General features: G+C 46.4%; 1 protein-coding gene and 1 pseudogene across 2 annotated transcripts in view; one reads left to right on the top strand and one right to left on the bottom strand.

Annotated features, from left to right (window-relative positions):
• MRPS28 (mitochondrial ribosomal protein S28) overlaps nucleotides 1–21,078 on the top strand; it is a 93,260-nt gene that overhangs the window by 45,845 nt on the left and 26,337 nt on the right. The window contains exon 3 of one of the 2 annotated variants that reach the window (XM_070392651.1): nucleotides 19,463–19,794. The exons of the other annotated variant lie outside the window; for it this stretch is intronic. Within the exon in view, the coding sequence (XP_070248752.1) occupies nucleotides 19,463–19,568 (106 nt within the window). The 3' untranslated portion in view covers nucleotides 19,569–19,794. Of the gene's footprint in view, nucleotides 1–19,462; nucleotides 19,795–21,078 lie in introns of those variants that run through there. 2 annotated transcript variants of the gene reach the window in all.
• Nucleotides 1,675–2,489, bottom strand: LOC138993407 (transcription factor BTF3-like; annotated as a pseudogene).

Below are 21,078 nucleotides of genomic sequence, written 5' to 3' on the forward strand. Positions count from 1 at the left end.
ATATATTATGTTATACTAGAGGCCTCGGCCGGCCCTGGGCGGCTGGGCAGCCGATATCCGAGGCTTGCCTGCACCTTGAGCCCGCCCTGGGCAGCTGGGCAGCCGACATCCGAGGCTTGCCTGCGCCTTGGACTGGCTCTGGGCAGCTGGGGGGCTGAGGGTGGGTCTGGCCACATCATGCGCCTGCTGCCCCCCGGCTCAGCTGAAAGGACTTGGAGACTCCGGTGGGGCTGAGGGGACTGGGCGCCACCATCTTTGTGATGGTGGGATGGTCAATTTGCATATTCCCTCTTTATTAGATAGGATAGTACACTTGAACAACTTTGCCAATTTTCATGTGATTTTTATGCTCTATTTGTATATAATTTACAAGTTAAGATTTTGACGAATAAATGAAATTAGTCATATGGAATGAACTTTTAAATTAGTGCAAATTTTTACTTAACTTCTGACATGGTTCTTGGTTGGTATTGCTGTTCTGTTGACCAACAAATACGTGTACCAGAGAGATAGATAGCCTTATTTATTTGTTTATTTATTTACTTTCTTACTTACTTCTAGGCAAAGAACTTTATCAACTTGTTTCAAACTTTATTCCCAAGCCTTTTCAGCTTACTTGGGTGCAAAGAATGATCCTATATAATAAAAGAGAAACATGTAAATTGACCATCCCTCTGCTAGCCTCACCAGCCAATCAGGAGTGAGTATGCAAATTAACCCAACAAAGATGATGGGTTAATTTGCATACACAGGCACTGGGCGGAGAGCAGAGCGGGAGAGCCGGCAGAGAGTGGAGTGGCTTGGGGAACTTGGCTCCCAAAGCCGCCAGATGGAGAGCAGAGAGGGAGAATTGGCGACTTGGAGGACTTGGCAGAGTGGGAGGCCGTGGAACGAAGACAGAGCAGAAAGGGAAAACCAAGAGCGCGGGGAGCCCAGGAATTCTGGGAATCGTAGTTCTGGTGGCAGATGGATCTTCTAGACCAGTGGTCGGCAAACTGCGGCTCGCAAGCCACATGCGGCTCTTTGGCCCCTTGAGTGTGGCCACAAAGTTTCAATCGCACTGTACGTGTGCGCCCGCACATGGTATTTTGTGGAAGAGCCACACTCAAGGGGCTGCAGTTTGCCGACCACTGTCCTAGACAGTAGAGCAAAGTGAGTCTGGAGCAAGTTACTGTTGCGGTGGGGGATGGAGGGAAAGCAAAGGTGAGAGACATAAGTAAAATCAGAGTGTCTAGCAAAATTAAAGGGAAGATATTCTAAAACTTCCGGGAAATCTCCACCAATGAAGCAAAGAAAAAAAAAGGCCTCTATTATTCTGTGAGCAACAAACCAAACTGAGTTGGGGTCTCAGACAATTCACTCATATGATTGCAAAGACAGACAGAAACTCCCAGATTGGAGAGGGCTCCCCTAGGGCTCCCAGATTGGACTGGGTGCAAGTCGGGCTGAGGGACCCCCACACCCCCCAGTGCACAAATGTCGTGCACCGGGCCTCTAGTTTATATATGAGCAGAAACTGAAAAGAGCTGCAGTTTCCAGGGGCGTTGGGCTAAAAAAATATTAGAGCTCTAGATTTTATTAGATCCATAAACAAAATTTGAAAAAGCAGTCATAATGTAAAATAGCAGCTCCCAGAAACTTCTTCAAGTTTATCTTCTTCAGAGGTGACTCAGTTCAGTTTGCTTCATTCTTGAAAGCCTCATCAAAATCCTCACATGATCTGGAACTTCGTCATCATCATCCTTTCCAGTAGGGAGCGGTGCTTTTCCACCCACAGATTGGGCAGAGCTTCAGCCAGTCTCCTTACACCAGTCAGATTGCCTGCCGAGCTGGTTTAAGATGCAAGGTAGCACTTCTGTGGGCTGCTCTGTCTCAGCATGGCCTGTCATGGTTTGTGAACATATTTACCCCTTCAGCACCAGGGATATTGTCACCCCTGACTTCTTCAGGGGGAACTGAAGTTTTTATCATCTGCTGCTTTCGCTGGTCTGTGAACTACCTCCTTCTTTCTACGAGCAGTTCCTTTCCCACCCATACGCACTGTGCCTGCAGTTTGGCGAGTTTCTCTTGGCTCAGATAGTTTCTTCCGTCTTGTTGGAGAGGAAGCGGGGCCGAAAGGGGGACCAGAGCTGATGCTCAGGGGTCTTGGGCAGACCAGCTGAGAATAAGCACCACAGAGAGATTTAAACATGCAGAGGCACTCCGACGGTTGCTGAAATGGGGGACTTTTTTACTTTTAAGTAATCACTTATCTGGTTAAAGTATTTATTCTCAAAGCAGTTATTTTTCACTAATTAACTTTTTTGCATTGTCAGAATCATTACAGATATATTAACATGTAAGAAAGATTGAATTCATATGCATGAAACTAATTAAGGTTGTGTGGTGATGAGGCTTTATGAAGGCATTTAAAAAACTTTACTTTTTGAACTCCTGCTAGACGAGATGTGGTCAGCAGCTGCCTGTTCTTCAAAAGGATAAAAGGACATTCCTTATGCATATTTTATTTCATAGTAAATCATCGTTTCTGAGGCTGCTGTGGATATATGGTTTTATTCTACGTCAGAAGCTTCTAAGAAAGTGACTTCTTTCTTTGCTAAGTCCAAGAATAAGGATAGTACAACTTAGCCAGTCAGTATAGATGCTCTCACAGGAATATTAATGAGACAGAATCATGTAGTGCTTTGAGCACAGTATCGGTCAGAAGTCAGATTGCCTGGGTTTGCTTACTTAACAGTGTAATCATAAGCAAGTTACTTAATGCCCGATTTTTCATTTTCTTCACTGCAAAAATAATAGTATTTTAGATAAATCACTTAGAAGACTATCTGGCCCCTAGAATAGCAAGCACTTAATTAATGTTCGTCTTTGTTTTCTTCCTTAGGGGGAATTATTAGGTGTACATTGATGTAGATTTAGGAGAAAATTCAAATCATATACTTTTTTTTAAAGTTTTAATATTAATAGACATGTGTATTCTATATGTAGCTGTGTTACCTGTGTGGCACCCACAAAGCTTGACTTCATCTATTTACTAGAGACCATTAAAAACAGCCTCTGGTCAGAGAGAAGTCCTCATGGACTCAGAGTGCTGGCGCTCAGTATAGGCACCTTGCAATGCCGGGTCCTCCTCTTGGTACCTCACGTGTATTAATTTATTTTATCGTCACGGCAACCAATGAAGTAGGTACTAGTATTGCCTCAATATTTGTTTATTGATTGATTGATACTCGAGGATATGTTTTCATTGATTTTAGAGAGAGCCAGACAGTCAGAGAAATATCAATGTGAGAAACATCAATAGGTTGCCTTTTGTACACTCCCTGTCTTGGGATCGAACCCGCAACCTAGGTATGTGCTCTGACGGGGACTCAAACCTGCAGCCTTTCGGTGTATGGGATGATGCTCCAACCGACCGAGCCAGTTATTTTTTGAATAAAGGAATGGATAGACATGCCATTTTATAGATGTCAAAATTAAGAACTGGAGGGCTGATACACAGCTAGTAGTTAGTAGAACCAGAACTTGAACACAGTCTAATTCCAGAACATATGTACGTTAAATGCAGATGCAGTCCTGCCGAGATGTCTTTGACATTTCGTTCAGCGCTGGCGCTCGTCCCTCGCTCTAGCTCCGTTTCCCTGGCCAGTGTGAAGCACACCGTCTTCCGCTTTGAGCTGTCTGTCCACCCTCCCTGAGTTATCTTGGATTCCATTTACCCCTGGGTTGGGTTCCTTATTGTTACACCCCTTTACCTGGGAAGGAGGCATGAAGAGAGGTGTGCATATACTTGGGACAGTACAGCATTGATATACTCGGGTGAAACGCCACTGCCAGCCCGGCTGCTGCGGCCCTGCCCGGATTCCGCCTCCTCACCTGCTTGCTGGCCTGGATCCAGCTGTGTCTGCTGAGTCCTGGCTGCATTACTTTGGTTCCTTCTTTGAGTCAGTCCTGATTTCTCTTTGCATGTAACACAAGCATTTGAAAAAGAAGTAGGAGATATATGACAGAAGCCAAGTGAACAATAATTCAGTCAACAACTATATTAATATCAAGCTAATAGTGACTTTTCTAGGCACCCTAAGTAATACATTCTTTGTACTTTAACTCAAAAATCACTCTCCTCCGGTGAGGTGGGGTGGGAGGAGCTGTAGCTGTAGACTTCCCCGCTCTCACTGGGCCTGTCACGTGCATGTGGCCCCACTGCTGGCCGCAGGGAAGAGGTGGAGGTCCTTCCGCTCTCACTTCCTCGGCTGTGTCGCCCCATTGAGCTGTGAACAGTGGCCGAGGACAAAAGCGGCATACACTGTACAAACAGCCCCAAAGCGGCAGTACACTGACTCATTCTTCCCTCTGGGTGAGACTGAGGGGGCCTCCATTCATCTCCTTTGTGCTGGTGTCTGTCAACAGCGCTGTTTGAGGCAAGGCCTATTGTGTTGGCCAGTGTTTCTTATTGACCTAAGTCTGTGCCTGCTATGTTCCCAGGGTCGAAGTTGCGAGTGAGAGAATGTTTGAAAAGGGGTAATCATAGGCTAAGTGCATTTTGTGCATTGTCATCTGACCTATTAAATCTAAACTGTGGGCCACGTCAGTGCAAACAGGTAATTATACAGTCACAGCTGCAGCTATTGACATCAGTTACCGCCCCCACCCCCCAGGGGGAAAATGTGTTTTTGTCCTGTGTCTGGAGCCTCATGTGCTGCACATGAATGATTTGTAACTGAAAATGACAATGGGTCAGGAGGACTAGAAGATCAACAAGGTGCATTCTTTAAAACAGCCTCTGCCACAGCTGCTGGCATGCCTTTCCCTGTGATAACCCAGTGTTTTCCCATGATTCAGAGGGAGTCACCTTGGTTCAGTTTTCGTTTTCAAGGAGTGTGAGGTAGAGGTGGTGTTCACGTTGCCATCCTGTGCCATCGCCACTTTGAAAGGTCTGCCTCTTGCAGCGTTGTTGCTTGTTGCCCGAGGCTCTGTGCGCTGCTTCCTGGCCCTGCTCCTCCGGGACGATGTGTTTGCAAGATGTCCACGCTCCCCACCGTGGCAAGTACACTGGGGTGAGCGGGGCTGGTGGCTTTTGATTATGTTAATAAAGTCTGTCCTTTCTGGTTTCTCTGCTCAAGAGCAGAAGGTATGAATTCATCTGTCCTGCAGAAGAGCCACTCTTCAGTTAGAAGAAAAGGACTTTAGGAATGTGTTCTCATCACCATGCAAATCCAGTTAGCCCCGGAGCACTGAGTGCATTCTCACTCCCTCCACAGTTCATTCTTTCACAATATTGGTTAAAAGCCTAGGGGTGATGGGCTCTGTGCGGGGCATGGGGTCCAGTTTGATAGTACAGTCTGTTAGCTTCTGGTTCACGCTGTCACAGGTGGCGCCGTGAAGTGTGGCAGGAGTGGAATGACACAGGAAGTACAAGAACACTTTTAAGACCTATAACTTCAGGGTTTTTCTAAGTTTTTTCCCTAAGGTTTTGACACTCGGACCCTGCATGAAAACCTCCAGGAGACACTCCAAGTGGGTAGGTGCCGACTGCATTGGGCCTGGGTGGGAAAGCACTGGGGATGCCTGAGCGTGGAGTGGGCCAGCTTTGGAGCCGAGTCCCGCACACCCGGCCAGCTCCTGCCTTCCTGCCGCGCACGTCAGTGCTGGGCTGGCTGGGCGCAGTGCCCGGCATCGCAGGTACTGGAGAGGCAGTGACAGTAAGGGTAACTCTTACCTCCAGCACTGAGTAAAATGCCGTCTTTTCTTAATAACCGTCCTCGCTGCAAGCACAGTTTTGAAAAAAACGGCATAGTGATTGAATATAAATAGAATAAATAATACAGAAAAACCAAAGACTAAATATGTTCTACCTTTGAAAATGTGGGCCAATAATGAAGACATATTCCTTCTGCTTAAAAAATAATATATTTCCTATTAATGTTCCTCAGTAAAGCTGACCTCTCCTACCTGGAGCACTATGTGGAATTAAAATATTTACTGCATCATGTTGTGCACCGTCTTAACCCCCAGAAGTAGAAACAATTTTCAAATTGTTATAATGAAATATTTTTTTTACAAATAATATTTTTTTCTTTTTTTGGGGGTGACTGTTTCACATACAGAATGGTTTAAACAGATACCAAGTGGAATCACTTTGAAAGACTTTTCATATTTGTACGAAATGACATACCACATGCCGACTGGAGCCTTGATGTGGGAAGAACATGGCTCATGGCCAGCAGCTGGTTAAGCCAGCTTTGGGTGTGGGGCCGCAGGGCGGTGGACAGTTGTGAGAGGTTCTGGCTTCCCCGCTCAGGATACCCCGTGGGCCCACGTGGTCATGAGGAAGGGAGACAACAGGATGCTCTTTTCCTCCGAAGTAACAGGAGTTGTACTAGTGAGTACAAGTCGAAGCGCAAGAAGAGCGGGAGTGATGCCCGGGCCAGCCGCACAGCGAGCCCTGGCCCCTGGTCCATTTGCGATGGCCGCGTGGTAATGAGAACATTGCAGCAGATGTGTGTTGCTGGAGAATGTGGAAGAAGAAAAGATTAGTTACTTCCTTGGTGTGTAAAGTGGGATACTCTGTTGTCAGAGAAAATAATTAGCCTGGTAATCAGTTTCCTGCGTTTCTCCTGAATCCAATTTAGACTTTCTTAACTTACCTTCAAATGCACATCTTCTCTGGTATCAGCTTGTCTGGGCTCCTTTAGAGCACTCGGTGTTCCTGGTCCTGTGACTTCACTCTCATGAGCAGTAGTTACCTTTGTTCAGGAGGCGGCGTGAGCAGTTACCCGGGTCCACAGAGGCCGTGGGAGGCTGCCTCCACGGCCTCCGCCACCGCGGCCCTTCCCTCCCTCTCGGCACTTCCCTCACTCACCCTCGTCCTGCTGGTCTCAGGGAGACCCAGGCGCTGCTGCTTTCTTACAGGTGGGCTGCGTGTTTGACCTTTTAATTTTGTGAAAGAGAAAGCTCTACCTCTGAAAAGGGCACTTTCTTTTTTAATGAACAGCAGCAGCTCTGGGAGTTTCCAAAGCTCTGTAATGTTTGATTCCTGCGGTTAAAAGGATTCACAACAGTGCTTCTTTCTTAATGGAAAGTTTTTTCCCTGTGGTTAAACATGACTGAAATGTGGAATTCTCTCGTTCTTTTCTCCAAATCTTAACAAATAAAACCAAACTCTACGTATATTTAGGAGTGGTTTCCTGAACCCCCAGCCTTAGCTGAGTCCCTCCTTCCTTGCAATACGTGCCAGCAGCCGGTGCTGGGCGGTCAGTCACTGGCACGTGCACCCGCAGTGCAGTGGGCTGTCTGCCCATGTCTGTGTCGTTGGGAAGCGTGGAAGCATATCCAGTGCTTTGTAAGTACTCGTGGGTACAGCGCAGCAGGGGTTCACATCGGCATTTCCAGTGGCGTCCTTAGGCTCTGGCGAAGAGCCAGGGAAGAGCCAGGATCAGTAGGAAGTGGGTCAACCACAGAAACCAGAGGGTCTCAGCATCTTGGCCAGGTCTGGACTGTTCAGCAGCAGGCTGTGCAGTGCCCACCCATTGTGGGGAGTGAGAGGCTGCCCAGGATTTTCCCATTGCTTTCTTATTGTATCTGTCTCTTTAAGAGCAGGCCAGAGTACCTGTCCTCAGCAGGTGGTGACCTGCGGCAATGCTCTGTCCATTCAGGGAAGGTCAGCCTGCATGTGTGGGAAGCCGTGTCCCTGTGAAAGGGTGTGGTCAGGACTGGAGGTTTGGGAGGATCGTGGGGAGGCTGGGCAGTGCTGAGCAGGCTGTCAGTCAGTATTCAGCCTCCCTGCTTTTCCAAGAAAGGAAAGTGCTTTAGTTGTGTTGTCCTTATTGGTAAAATGAGTATTGATCACAAGACTATGAGCCTTGGAAGCAAAACATTATAAATGGATTATTTTGTAAAACAAACACTAGTTTTGTGAAGTGTACAAATCTAAAAGACCAAGGATTTTAATTCAATATTTTCTGCTTGCCTTAATTAGCTAAAATGAATTGATTTGCTATTTGGATGGTTCATAACTGAAGGTTTTAGGACTAAAGCTTCTGTGGGAATCTTTATTTTATATAAAAAATCTGTATTATGAGTGTGCTTGAGTTTCTGCCTGCTGGAAAGCCTTTCTAGGTACAAGTATTTCACATAGCGGACACATTTCCATTTCATTTGGAAGGAAACTCCTTTTGTCCCATTTATTTAGAGTTGTACTGTTTAAACTTTCAGGATGAAATCCAACTTTAAAAAAAAACGATGTATAGGCAACAAAATATAACGTGAAATCTGGTAGTTCTTGGAAAAGCTTCATTGTGTCCTTTTATTTAGAAAAGCCATTTGTCCTGTGACTCTTACAAATAGGCAGAACAGCAGCCCTGGAAATGACAGCTCTGTTTTCTTCCTGTTTTACAGCCTCTGTGCAACAGATCTGAGCGCAGCCTGTGGCCTGCTCTTTGAAGCGTTACTTAATAATACGTGCTCTTCATACCAGGAGAAAATTAATAACCATACTTTGGAGTTGATTTACTGCTACAGTTAAAGTCAGATTAACAATAGAATGCCATTAGCTCAGTAATCTTTGCTGCAGTTAAAGTAACATATTCCTGTACACTTTAATGTTTTATAAGCTCACATGTGAAAACAGGAAAGAAGTTCATTTTAAAGTCTGTGGCTCCAGCTGTGACAGGGCATGTGCTGGTGTCTGTACCCACACATGTACTCTGTGCTCACCGTGGACACGCTGTGTTATCCCTTTAACCCTCCAGACCAGCTCGTAACTCCAGATCTGTGCCCAAGGCAGTGTTGTGTGTCTTGTGAGGCTGCATCATTAGGTTCCTAGAAATTGAGAATGATTTTATCTTCCTGGTGGAATTCCATTTGTCATTATGAAATGTTTCTTTTTATCTACTAATGCTGCATGCCTTGACGTCTGCTTTGTCTCCTATAAATACTGCTGCACCAGCTCTAGTTTCATGTTTGTGTGGTGTATCTTTCTCCATCCTGGTACTTCCAACCTCTCTGTGTCTTACATTTGTTCAAAGTAGGACTCTCGTAAGCAGCATTTACTTGGGTTTTGTTTATCTATCCAGTCTGCAGTCCTTAACTTTTAATGGGAATATTTAGACTTTTTACATTCATGTAATTACTGATATTTTTCTGTTTAAATTAACACCTTACTATTTGCCCCCCCCCCCTTCTGTTTTTAAATGTGTTCAACAAAGAAAGAAGACAAATTTCTAACAACCAAAGAAATTTGGTTAACCAGAGGACCCAATCTCCAAGGTTTTGATATAATCAGTGTTTTCTATATATATCTTTCTACTGTATTTCCACACATACACTCACTATATATACACACACACACATATAGTTAAAGTATAAACATATTTATGTATAACTATATGTAATTAACATATACTTAAAAATTATAATCTATATAATAAAGAGCCAGGGTTGTACGACCGAAGGTTCGACCAGCCCGGAAATCAGTGCTGGGTTGCCGTGGCGACCCAGCACTGACTGCCTAGGGGGCTGTGGATCAGGCCCGGAGAGAGGCCTGCAGAGAGAGAGACAGGGTCTGATCTGTAGCTTCTGTGGCATCCGTTGATCAGAACTTTCATCTCTTTCTCTCCTGGCCTGGCCAACAGCGGTGCCTCCATTTCTCTCCAGGCCTCCGTGGGGCTGCTGATCAGCCCCGCCTTTCTGATCAGGCCCTGTTGATAGGCCCAGAGACACTGATTGGTATAGAAACTGACCAATCAGAACCAAATCTGGGTCAACTGTGAGGAACCAACGGCTGCCTAGGAGGCGGAGCTTTTGACTCTGACTGGCATAGAAACTGACCAATCAGAACCAAATTGGCCGGCAGAGGAGAGCAGTTGGGGGCGAGATCAGGCCTGCAGGGTTGGGCAGTTAGGGGCGATCAGGCAGGCAGAGGCAGTTAGGGGCGATCAGGCAGGCAGGCAGAGAGGTTAGGGGCGATCAGGCAGGCAGGCAGAGGCAATTAGGGGTGATCAGGCAGGCAGGCAGAGAGGTTAGGGGTGATCAGGCAGGCAGGTGAGTGGTTAGGAGCCAGCGGTCCCAGATTGTGAGAGGCGTGTCTGACCGCCAGTTTAGGCCCGATCCCTGTGGTAAACCGGCGGTCAGACATCCCCCGAGGGGTCCCCGATTAGAGTGGGTGCAGGCTGGGCTGAGGGACCCGCCCCTCCGTGAACGAATTTTGTGCACTGGGCCTCTAGTCTATATAAAAGCCTAAGCGACCGGCCGACCAGTAGCCATGACGTGCACTGACCACCAGGGGCAGACCTCAACGCAGGAGCAGAAACAATAGGTATGGAAACATGGAACAGACTGATGAATCTCAGAGGAAAGCAGGGAGGGGGAGGGAGGGAAAAGATTAACCAAAGATCTTATGTATACTAGAGGCCCGGTGCACGGATTCATGTACCGGTGGGATCTCTCGGCCTGGTCTGCAGGGATCGGGCCGAAACCGGCTCTCCGACATCCCCCAAGGGATCCCAGATTGCTAGAGAGTGCAGGCCAGGCTGAGTGACCCCACCTGTGCAGGAATCCATGCGCCAGGCCTCTATGATATAAATTAGAGCTGTAAATTTTTATTTATTTATAACTTGTATTTATGTGTATTATATTTATTTATAACTTAACTTATTTATAATTTATGAAGTTTTAATATAAATTAAAGTATATTATAAAGTATATAATTGTAAATTATATTATATATTTATGTATGAGTACTAGAGGCACGGTGCACAAAAATTTGTGCACTCGGGGGAGGAGGGGTCTCTCAGCCAGGCCTATGCCCTCTTGCAGTCTGGGACCCCTTGGAGGATGTCCACCTGCTGGCTTAGGCCTGCTCCCTGGGGGATTGGGCCAAAGCTGGCAGTCAGACATCCCTCTGGAAGCATGGCAGCCCTCGGGGAATGTCCACTTGCCAGGGGGGAGCAGGCCTAAGCTGCAGTTGGACATCCTTAGCGCTGCTGAGGAGGTGGGAGAGGCTCCCACCACCACCGCTGTACTGGCAGCCATCAGCCTGGCTTGTGGCTGAGCAGAGGTCCCCCTGTGGGAGTGCACTGGCCACCAGGGGGCAGCTCCTGCATTAAGCATCTGCCCCCTGGTGGTCAGTGTATGTCATAGTGACCAGTCATTCCCAGTCGTTCTGCTGTTAGGGTCAATTTGTATATTACCCTTTTATTATATAGAATAGAGGCCTAGTGCACAGGTGGGGGCCGACTGGTTTGCCCTGAAGGGTGTCCTGGATCAGGGTGGGGATCCCGCTGGGATGCCTGGCCAGCTTGGGTGAGGTGCTGATGGCTGTTTGCAGGCTGCCCAAACCCCCTTCATGGTGGGGGTCCCCACTGGGGTGCCTGGCCAGCCTGGGTGAAGGGCTGATGGCTGTTTTCAGGCTGCCCAAACCCCCTTCAGGGTGGGGGTCCCCTCTGGGGTGCCTTGCCAGCCTGGATGAGGGGCTAAGGGCCATTTTCAGGCTTCCCACACCCCCTTGAGGCGGGGGTCCCCACTGGGGTGCCTGGCCAGCCTGGGTGAGGGGCTGATGGCTGTTTTCAGAATGATCAAGACCCCTGGCGACTGAAGCTCCCAGCCTTTCCTTTTTTTGTTTATTTTTTTATTCACTTCAGCTCCATGGCCATGGCAACTGGAAGCAGGTATCTGGGGTTTATTTACCTTCTATAATTGAAACTTTGTTACCTTGAGAGGAGGCAGCAGCCACCGAGAAGCTTGGCTTCTTCCATTGCAGGGGCAAGCAAGCCTCCTGCTCGCTCCAGCTCCATGGCCATGGCCTGCTGAAAGCAGGTATCTGGGGTTTATTTACCTTTTATAATTGAAACTTTGTTGCTTTTGAGTGGAGCTCAGAGCTGGTGGCAGGCTGGCTTCCTCCATCACTGGAGCAAGCAAGCCTCCTGCTTGCTCCAGCTCCGTTGCCACAGCCTGCTGAAAGCAGGTATTTGGGATTTGTTTACCTTCTATAATTGAAACTTTGTTGCTTTTGAGTGGAGCTCAGAGCCAGCATCAGGATGGCTTCCTCCATCACTAGAGCAAGCAAGCCTCCTGCTCGCTCCAGCTCTGTGGCTGCCGGCCGCCATCTTGGTTGGGTTAATTTGCATATAGTCGCTCTGATTGACTGGTGGGTGTGGCTTAAGGCGTAGTGAAAGTACAGTCAATTTAATGTTTGTCTATTATTAGACAAACATTAGAATATACAAGGTGTGGCAAAAGTAGATTTACAGTTGTAATACAAATAAGTAATACAATAATTAATAAATAATACAAGAATAAACTTTAATGTACTCATAAGTATAAACTTACTTTTGCTCCACCTTGTATTTGTATATAATTTTATATATAACTAAATGTATGCTTTTACATATACATATAATGTATAACATTAGAAACATAGGGATCTAAATACATAGTTATTTTGTGCATTATGTATTAGAATCAAATGTAGCAAAGGTGATGGAGCAGCTCTGCAGACAGGGAAATCCGCTGCCAATCAAACCTTGATCCAAGTTTAGGGAGTAAACTTAGCGCTCCTGAGCCCACCATAGCCCCTGGGATCAGGGTCCCAGCCTTATGGGATACTCAGTGTAGATGGTTGAAAATAGAAAGGCCGATGTCACCATTGGTTCAGAGAAATGGAGCCAATAGGAAGTACAGATACAGCAGGGGACTTACTTTAAGGAATTGGCACCCACAGATGTGGGACTGGCAAGTCTGAAGCATGCAGAGCAGGCAGGCAGGCTGCAGGCTCAGGAGACTTTCTCTTCCAGGAAACCTCAGTTATTGCTTGTAAGATCTTCCACTGACTGGATGAGGCCCACTCACATGGAGGGCAACTATGGATTGTAGGCTAATCCAGTCTCTAAATTGTTTTCACAGCATCACCTAGGTTTGTGCTTGATTAAATAACTGGGTCCTGCCCTGGCCAGTGTGCAGTGGTTGGAGCATTGGCCTGTGCACTGAAGGGTGGTGGATTCCTGGTCAAGGGCACATACCTGGATTATAGGTTTGATCTCCGGCTCCTGTTGGAGCGTGCACGGGAGGCAACTAATCGATGTATCTCTCTCACAGTGATGTTACTCTCTCTTCTTCTCTCCTTCCGTTCCACTCTCTGTTAAAATAAATGAAAAAATATCTTCAGGTGAGGATTAAAAAAATATCTGGGTCCTGCAGCCTGGCCAAGTTGACACAAAACTAACCATCACAGATGTGTAACGTCAGTCAGTGTAGAAGCGAAGCACAGGGATGTTTTTCTTGGCAGTGCTGCCTACAAGATAAGAGCAATGACTGCTTGTGGGACACAGCAGCCACTGCGGGCCCAGCATTGTTGGGAGTTGTAAGGCTGTATCAGGAAGAATTCACGAGCACCCTGATTCCATTCTTCACCGTGACGTTCCCATCTCTGTCCCCCAAGTTCAAATGTGAAGAATCAGAGAGAAACCATGAGAAGCGTTGCCCCGAGAGCTGTCACCAGGATAGCACTGCCACCAGCAGCCAGCTCTGCAGCAGGACATTAGCAGGCCTCTGCTTCTCTGCACTGATGGCCTGTGTCTACCTTTGTCTCTGTGGCTATCCACCGTCTGTCTAGCTTTCTCTCTGTGTAGGGTTTGCCTTCTCTCCCTCAACCTTCTTTTATCCTTCATTTATTTATTTTCTCAGTTGTTCTAGAAGGAGTTTTACATCATTTTTGTTTCATGAATGAAATTGATGATGACTCATTCTTAACTTCCTGGAAGAAGGCCAGTTATATTACTGTCTGTAGTATGCATAGTTCTAGCACTACGACTGCACGGGGTCAACCACACACACGATGCAGCTGCAAATGGTGAGGAGACTCTGGTAGACCCCTGCCCTCGACCACAGTGCGCTGAGGGAACCGGGGCTCTCTGTCCTGTGTGGCAGCGAGGAGACTGTGCACCCTGTCCCCGGGCATCATGACATGCAGCCAGAGTGGCACTGGAGTCCTTAAAAGCCAAAATGACGGCCGCAGCCTGGGGAGCACAGCAGCTGCTGCTCGATGTCTCCCACTGTGAGAGCACCTTTCTGACAGGTTCTCAGGCTCGAGTCTGAGGTCAGAGCGGGATTAGGACAGGAACCCACTCACGCTGACAGCTGCTCCGCACTGACAGCTGCTCTGCGGGCAGGGCTGCTCCTCGGCAGGGCTGACCTGCGGGCAGGGCGCTGACTTCAGCCCCGGGGCTCCTGAAGCATGCGCAGTTAGTGTCCGCACTGTCAGAGGGGACCTCTGAGAAAGCTTCAGCGTGGGTTTAAACTGGACTTTTGTGAGAGCTCATGATGTTTCCCAAATCAGATGAAATTGTTGTCCCGGGCCTGTTTTTTAATGTTTCTTTAAAAATATATAGAGATATAGATATAGATATAGATATATAGATAGATTTCAGAGAGGAAGGGAGAGGGAGAGAGAGATAGAAACATCAATGATGAGAGTGAATGTGCCCTTGCCAGAATTGAACCTGGGACCCTTCAGTCCACAGGTCGATGCTCTATCCACTGAGCCAAACTGGCTGGGACCCAGACCTGTTTTTGGATGCTTTATCTAATATAAATTTATTAAATATATCTGATTGTAAATGTTACTACTCAGCCTTCCCTACCCAGGAATAGGTCACTTGCTTCGCAGATCTAGGCAGCTCTCAGAGAGGCCCAGAGAAGCTGTCCAGGGCAGGAAGGAGCGCTGCTGTGGGTGCAGGGCCCTGCCCTGGACCAGGGCCTGCTGAGGAGGCTGCACTCAGCTGCAGAGACCAGGCCGCGGCTGCTGCTGCACTTCCTGTGCTGCATGTTTTGCCATGTTGAGCTGAGGTTCCAGCCCATTTGGATCTTGATACCAGAATGTTCCATAGGAACAGTATGTCTGCCTATCCATGAAAACTACCTCATATTGCTCTCGCCAAGTAGAGTGTGTTGGAATTTCTGTTCCCAGGGGAAATGTTTGTTCCTATTCCCTGAGTATGGCATGCAGCTCACTGATGATGAGCCTGAGTTTGGAAGGCTGGGGTGGGGAGAGGAAGGGACAGGCTCATTAGAAACTTAGTTTTCTTCCTAATATCCTGTGTTAAGTCCATCATGATAATGCATCTCCATCTATATGACTAAAATTGTTTGTATCTATTTGTGATCATAGAAACCATTGAAAATATTCTAACAAGTTTTGGAATAGGGTGTTTTTAAGTGGTTTCACTTAAATATGGGCTTGGGAATACATAAAACTTATGTGAGAAAAGGAGAATTGGGAACATCTCCAAGGAATGGGCACTTGATTTCCGAAGTTGCTACAATAGGTTCCATGAGATTTGTGTTACTGTCCACGGTGCATATCATATGTGTCAAGATCTTGTCAGCTTTTGGGTCCTAAACGATAAGGGAATTTTGTTTCAATAATAAACATAACAAGGAACCCAGGGTCGGGCAGTTACTCGGTTGTGTAGGAGCCTGACTCCCTCCTCTCGGTAGTTCTCCTTCAGACCGGCCTCCTCTCCATGAGGGTTTGCACTCAGGCCTGATCCTTTGCGGAAACAGCGTGTGTCGCGTCCAGACTGGACGGTTCACATGTGTAGAAGAAAGGGGCTTTCCTGTGTCTCTTTTGGGGTTTTTGTTGTTGTTTTAATTCTCACCTGAGGACATTGATTTTTAGAAAAAGCAGGAGGGGGCGGGGGACACAGAGAGAGAGAAACATCAATGTGAGAGAGACACATTGATTGTTGCCTCCCCAACATGCTCTTACCTTGGCGGGGGATCGAACCTGCAGCTGAGGTACATGCTCTTGAACCGGGAATCAAACCCCGGGCCCTTCAGTGTACCGGGCCCACGCTCTAACCATTGAGAACCACTGGCCAGGGCTCTTGTGTCTCTTTTCAGAGTAAGAAACCCTTCCCCGGAGTTCCCCTGCAGACATTCCTCTATGTGCCATTGGCCAGAATTTTATCACATGCCGAGCTGCAGCAGCGCTGCCAGGCGGAGACCACCAGGACTGACCAGACTTGTCAGGTCTGCTGGGGCTGGGGCCAGACAAACCTGATTCCAGCCTGGTTCCACCACGTACCGAGGGGCTCCAGTAAAGGGTTTCACTTCTCTGAAATCGCTGAGCTCCTCCGTAAAAGGGGGTTGATACATCTTGCTTTTCAGAGGCATTTCTAAAATTTCTTAAGTTTCTACAATGTGCCAAGCACTGTGCTACATGCGGGAGTAGACTTAATCCTCAAAACAAGCCTGAGAAGTCGGGGTATGATCTGGTTAGATCTCGTGGGGGGTCGTTTTCTACAGCCAATTCGAGCAGCACATGGAGTTGACAGTCTTCAGGTGCAGGGAAGCGTGGAGTGCCCAGAGGAGAGGTCACAGATGATTGCCATTGTCAAGGGGTGACATTTTGATGATGTAACTTTGGGCAGTGACATTGGGATGTGAACCAAAGAATGACTTCATGAAGTATTTAGAAAATAGTAAGCAATGGAATTGGTGTGTAAAATAGAGCATTAGGATTAAGAAGAGTGTTAGATTTCCATCTTAAGAACATTGAATAAGCAAAATTTGGTCTTGAAATTGTGTTAGACTTTTTTTGATTGGTCTCTAACATAAATTAGCTTTTGTTGCTTTAGGAGTGTTTCTCAGCACTCTCTCTCACCTTGGTTGTAAAGTTGGGCTTATAGTATGTACCTTATTGGGTAGTTTCAAGGACGTCTGAGTTAATAGGGATACTGACTCATGATAGTACTTGGCACATGAGTGCTCAGAAAGTGTTAGCTATTTTTATTTTAATTTGCACAGAATTACGCTCTTTCCTTTACTCTCACACCTTTTTAGACCATGCAGATAATCTCTTCCCCTATAGTTTTGAAAAATTTGAAGTCATGACTTTAATACTTCATGAGGTTTTATATTTATTCAGATGCACGTGGAGGTCAAGGAGGAGAGTCTGGAGCTACACATGCGCCTGAGCCAAATCTAAGGCTGGAAGCAGTAGTGGCGCTGGGAACAGGGGGTGGCACAGTGGAAGAGAACGTAGCTTCAGGAGCATGCCCCAACGGAAATGCTCGTTGTAGTGAGAATATCGCATTCCTGTAAAACAGGAGAGGAATAGCCAACTCTGTTCAATCTTTTTAAATAGTAAAATCTCTTTTTAACCATAATAACTATCCTATATAATAAAAGGCTAATATGCAAATTGTCCCCTCGACTGGGAGTTCAACCAGGGGGCAGGCCCAGCCAGCCAGACCCAACCAGTGCATGAATTCATGCACTGAGCCTCTAGTAGGAAATAGAATGGCAGCCACTAGAATGCCCATCACCTAGAATTAACAAATGCTGACATTGCCACAGTGGTAGAGGTTTTACTAAAGACTCCTTTTTAATCAAAGAAGCAGAAACCAATTGTTAAAAAAACATGAAGCCCCATTTTGTGTATTTGGGTGAAGACAGCTGAGGAAACTGCAGAATTCGAGTGGCTGCCCTCGTTCTAGTCCTGTCACACTGCCATGCTACTATTTCTTTGGGTGGTGGCTGGCATTCCACATGGTGACATAAAGACCCAAACTCCAGGGTTATTAGACTTATCATGGCATTCATGTCGTAAGGTACATAAATGTAGAATCACTGTGTTGCACATTTGAAACTAATATAATGTTGTGTGTCAACTATCCTATATAATAAAAGGGTAATATGCAAATTGACCTTAACGGCAGAATGACCAGAATGATCCGTCACTATGATGCGCCCTGACCTCCAGGGGGCAGACACTCAGTGCTGGAGCTGCCCCCTGGTGGTCAGTGCACGCCCACAGTGGGAGCTCCGGCTGATGGCTGTGAGTGCAGTGACGGTGGCGGGAGCCTCTCCCGCCTCCTCAGCAGCACTAAGGATGTCCGACTGCAGGGAGCAGGCCTAAGCTGCAGTTGGACATCCCCCAAGGGCTCCCGAGCTGCCAGAGGGATGTCTGACTGCCAGCTTAGGCCCAAGCCCCCAGGGAGCAGGCCTAAGATGACAGGTAGACTTCCCCCAAGGGCTCCCGGGCTGCCAGAGGGATGTCTGACTGCCAGCTTAGGCCCAACCCCAGCTTAGGTCCTCTTGGCTTTGTGTTCAGGTGGACATCCCCCAAGGGGGTCCCAGACTGTGAGAGGGTGCAGGCCGGGCTGAGGGACCCCCCTGGGCCTCTAGTACTTTAATAAAATTTTAAAAAGGAAAGAAAACCCAGACTCCTTCCATTTTATGGTTCTACCATCTTCAGCACAGCACACTGTTTCCAAGATTATGGAAATTTTAAGTTTATTAAAATTAAAGCAGAAACCAGGAATATTTACATATTAAAGTAGAAATCAGGAATGTTTATATAATCGTAAAGTTTCACTTCTGTGCATAGAATGCTGAAAAATCTAAAATTAAAATGATCAAACTCAACGTAGTATCCCATAAATAAAACGATTTGGAAGCAGAATGTGTTATGGGTAGAAATTGGTTGTGTTCTTTCTTTCCTTCACCTCTGTTGCTGTTGTCACTTAGCATACTGCACACAGTGTGACAGGCCAGCAGAGAGCCTCAGCCTTCCACACTCCCTTCCTGGGCAGACTGCACAGCTGTCCCTCTGCTGGTGCAGCGGGGCCTGGTTGCCCAGGCAGCTGCTAGCCTGACTTCACAGCTGGGGAAATAGCACTTGGTATTAACAACCAAATTTAACACAAGTGTGAACAAGATCATTGGTGGGGTTGGGGGGGTGAGCGGAGGTCTCTTAATCTAAGATCTCGCCCAGATTGAATGAAATGGGGCTGATTCCTCCCAAAATACAGGTAATTAATAGAAGGATATTGAAGTTTCAGTTGAGTTTTCCTGCCAGCCCCGCACACCCTTCCCAGAATCCCTCCTTCCTGAATGATTTAGGACAGGAACACACTATTGTGGGGTTTTGGTTTTATTCAAAAGTAGGCCACGTATTCAAATTTCCTTCATCTGTGGGCAGCATATGAGGTTGTTTTTTTATGTTAACTATAGTTATAATAGCGTGTTAGAAATTTTTAAATATGTATTAAGTTTTTAGTATTTTACAGGTAATCTCAACAACAGTTTAACTAACTGTAGACAATGAAAGTTTGCAGATGCTGGCCCAGAGTGGACGCTGGAGTTCTCAGGGACTGATCCCACAGCAGCACTGACTCCAGGCTCCTAGTACTGGTCCTCTCGGCTTTGTTTTCAGAAATTTCATGAAAGAAACTAGTGTTGTAGAAACCAGAGGATGCAAACATTGCCCGGAATAGTCATTTAGCCACAAATTGGGGGTAATTTGGGGATTTGGAGACATTCAGAATCCCAGAGGCCTTGTGCCTTCACTGGGAGAGTCAGTCCTTGAGATGAGCCTCCGGAGGTAGCTGTAAAGCTTGTTCCTGCCATGACAGTGTGTGAGGCTTTTGAAATTGTGACTTCGTTTCCCTTTCTTCCAAAGGCATTACTTCCTCAGTGCAGCCTGGACCGGCGGGGCTCAGTACAGTCTCTGTGGCATCGATTTACCCCTTTCCTGTGGGATTAACTACAGGCCCGGAACCTCCTGAGCAAATCAGAAATGCTCCCCTGCAGCTTTAAGTGCACGCTCCGGTCTCTCATCACCTCAGCAGGAAGCTGTGCATTGGGGGCTCTCAGTTGATCTCAGGTCTGTCTGACGTGCTTACTTCTTTGTTATTTAATCTCTTCAACACACAGGGTGGACAAAAGTAGGTTTACCTTAATATGGAACATAACACAATAATTAATAAATAATAATACACGATAAACTCTGTTTTGCATATTCACAACTGTAAAACTACTTTTGCCCCACCCATATTTCTCCAAATGATTAAATTTATAAAGTAGCTACCAAAGATTGTATGTCTCACTTTTTTTAAAAGACACATCTTTTTCTAGGATTGAGGCTCGCCTTCCACTAACCTGATTTAAAATTTTAATTTTATTTTTTTAAGCATAGGTTTATATCACTGGTTTGTCTATTATATTTACAAATGATGGCTTCTTTTTAGGTATTCCAATACCTACATCCAAAAAATAGTGAAATTTAATCGGTGTTATGCTCTTCCTTCTTTTTTATGTGTGAGAAAGGAGATCTCAACAATTCTCTCTACCCCAGGGGTACTGTAGGTTGCTGTCCTGTCAATACTTTTCTCCCTTCTCTTTGTCCAGTACAATACGCCTCCCTGTCCCTTTTTTGAGAGTGGGGTAGGATTTCACCTCGCATTTCAAATGTAGATGATTCATTGTTGGAAAAGTTGGCTTTGAAAAAAGTAGTTTAAACCTAAGTGAATTATCACCTAGGTTGTGTGTGTACCTAGACCAGCAACCCGATACTGTGGGAAAGCTACATGCCACCTTTGGAGAGGGTGGAAAAGAAAGATTCTGCTCTATAGTTTCTTTTGCTGTGAATAAAAGCAGGGCTTCTTCATCATTTGTCTGATGTTCTTTCCAAATCTGTGGTATACACGCCACCCTGCAAGACTGATGTCAACAGCAAAGTTTAGAAGAGAAACTTTCAGCATCATTTGTCTCGGGTAAGATTGCTGTAATGACAGCCTCCTGAGCAGAGCAGAGAACCTGTAGGTAAAGAATGTGGAATGCTAAAAACAGTGGCCACAGACCCTCTGTGAAAAGCTGGTGTCCTCTTACCAGACGTTTCTGCTGTGTGTGTAACCCATTCATCTCACCCGCGTGTAAAGAATCAGAGTACTTGGGGATGAGGCCCAGAATCAGCCCCCCCCCCCGCCCCCACCTCCTCAGCAACCTCAAGTTTTACTGGAATAAGTAGCAGTGCTTTTGGCCCAGAAAGAGCTTCATCAACCCTCACTAACATGTATATCTGAATAAGATGATGTGGTTTCTTGGATTAGACATGGTTTACTTTTAAAAACCCTCTAGGGAATGGAGGCAAGGCCAGGGGGCAGGAGGGTAATGATAACATCATGGACAGAGACCCGAAAAACAAGAGATTCTCCTTCAGATATTCTCTACAGTGGAATATTTACTTTATTTTATTTTCATTAAATTACTAGAAGCCTGGTGCACAAAATTCATGCA

The sequence above is a fragment of the Myotis yumanensis genome, unplaced genomic scaffold, assembly GCF_028538775.1.
Source record: "Myotis yumanensis isolate MYYU_CA2020_CCGP unplaced genomic scaffold, mMyoYum1.0.hap1 SCAF_15, whole genome shotgun sequence".
In the NCBI taxonomy this organism is placed as follows: Eukaryota; Metazoa; Chordata; class Mammalia; order Chiroptera; family Vespertilionidae; genus Myotis; species Myotis yumanensis.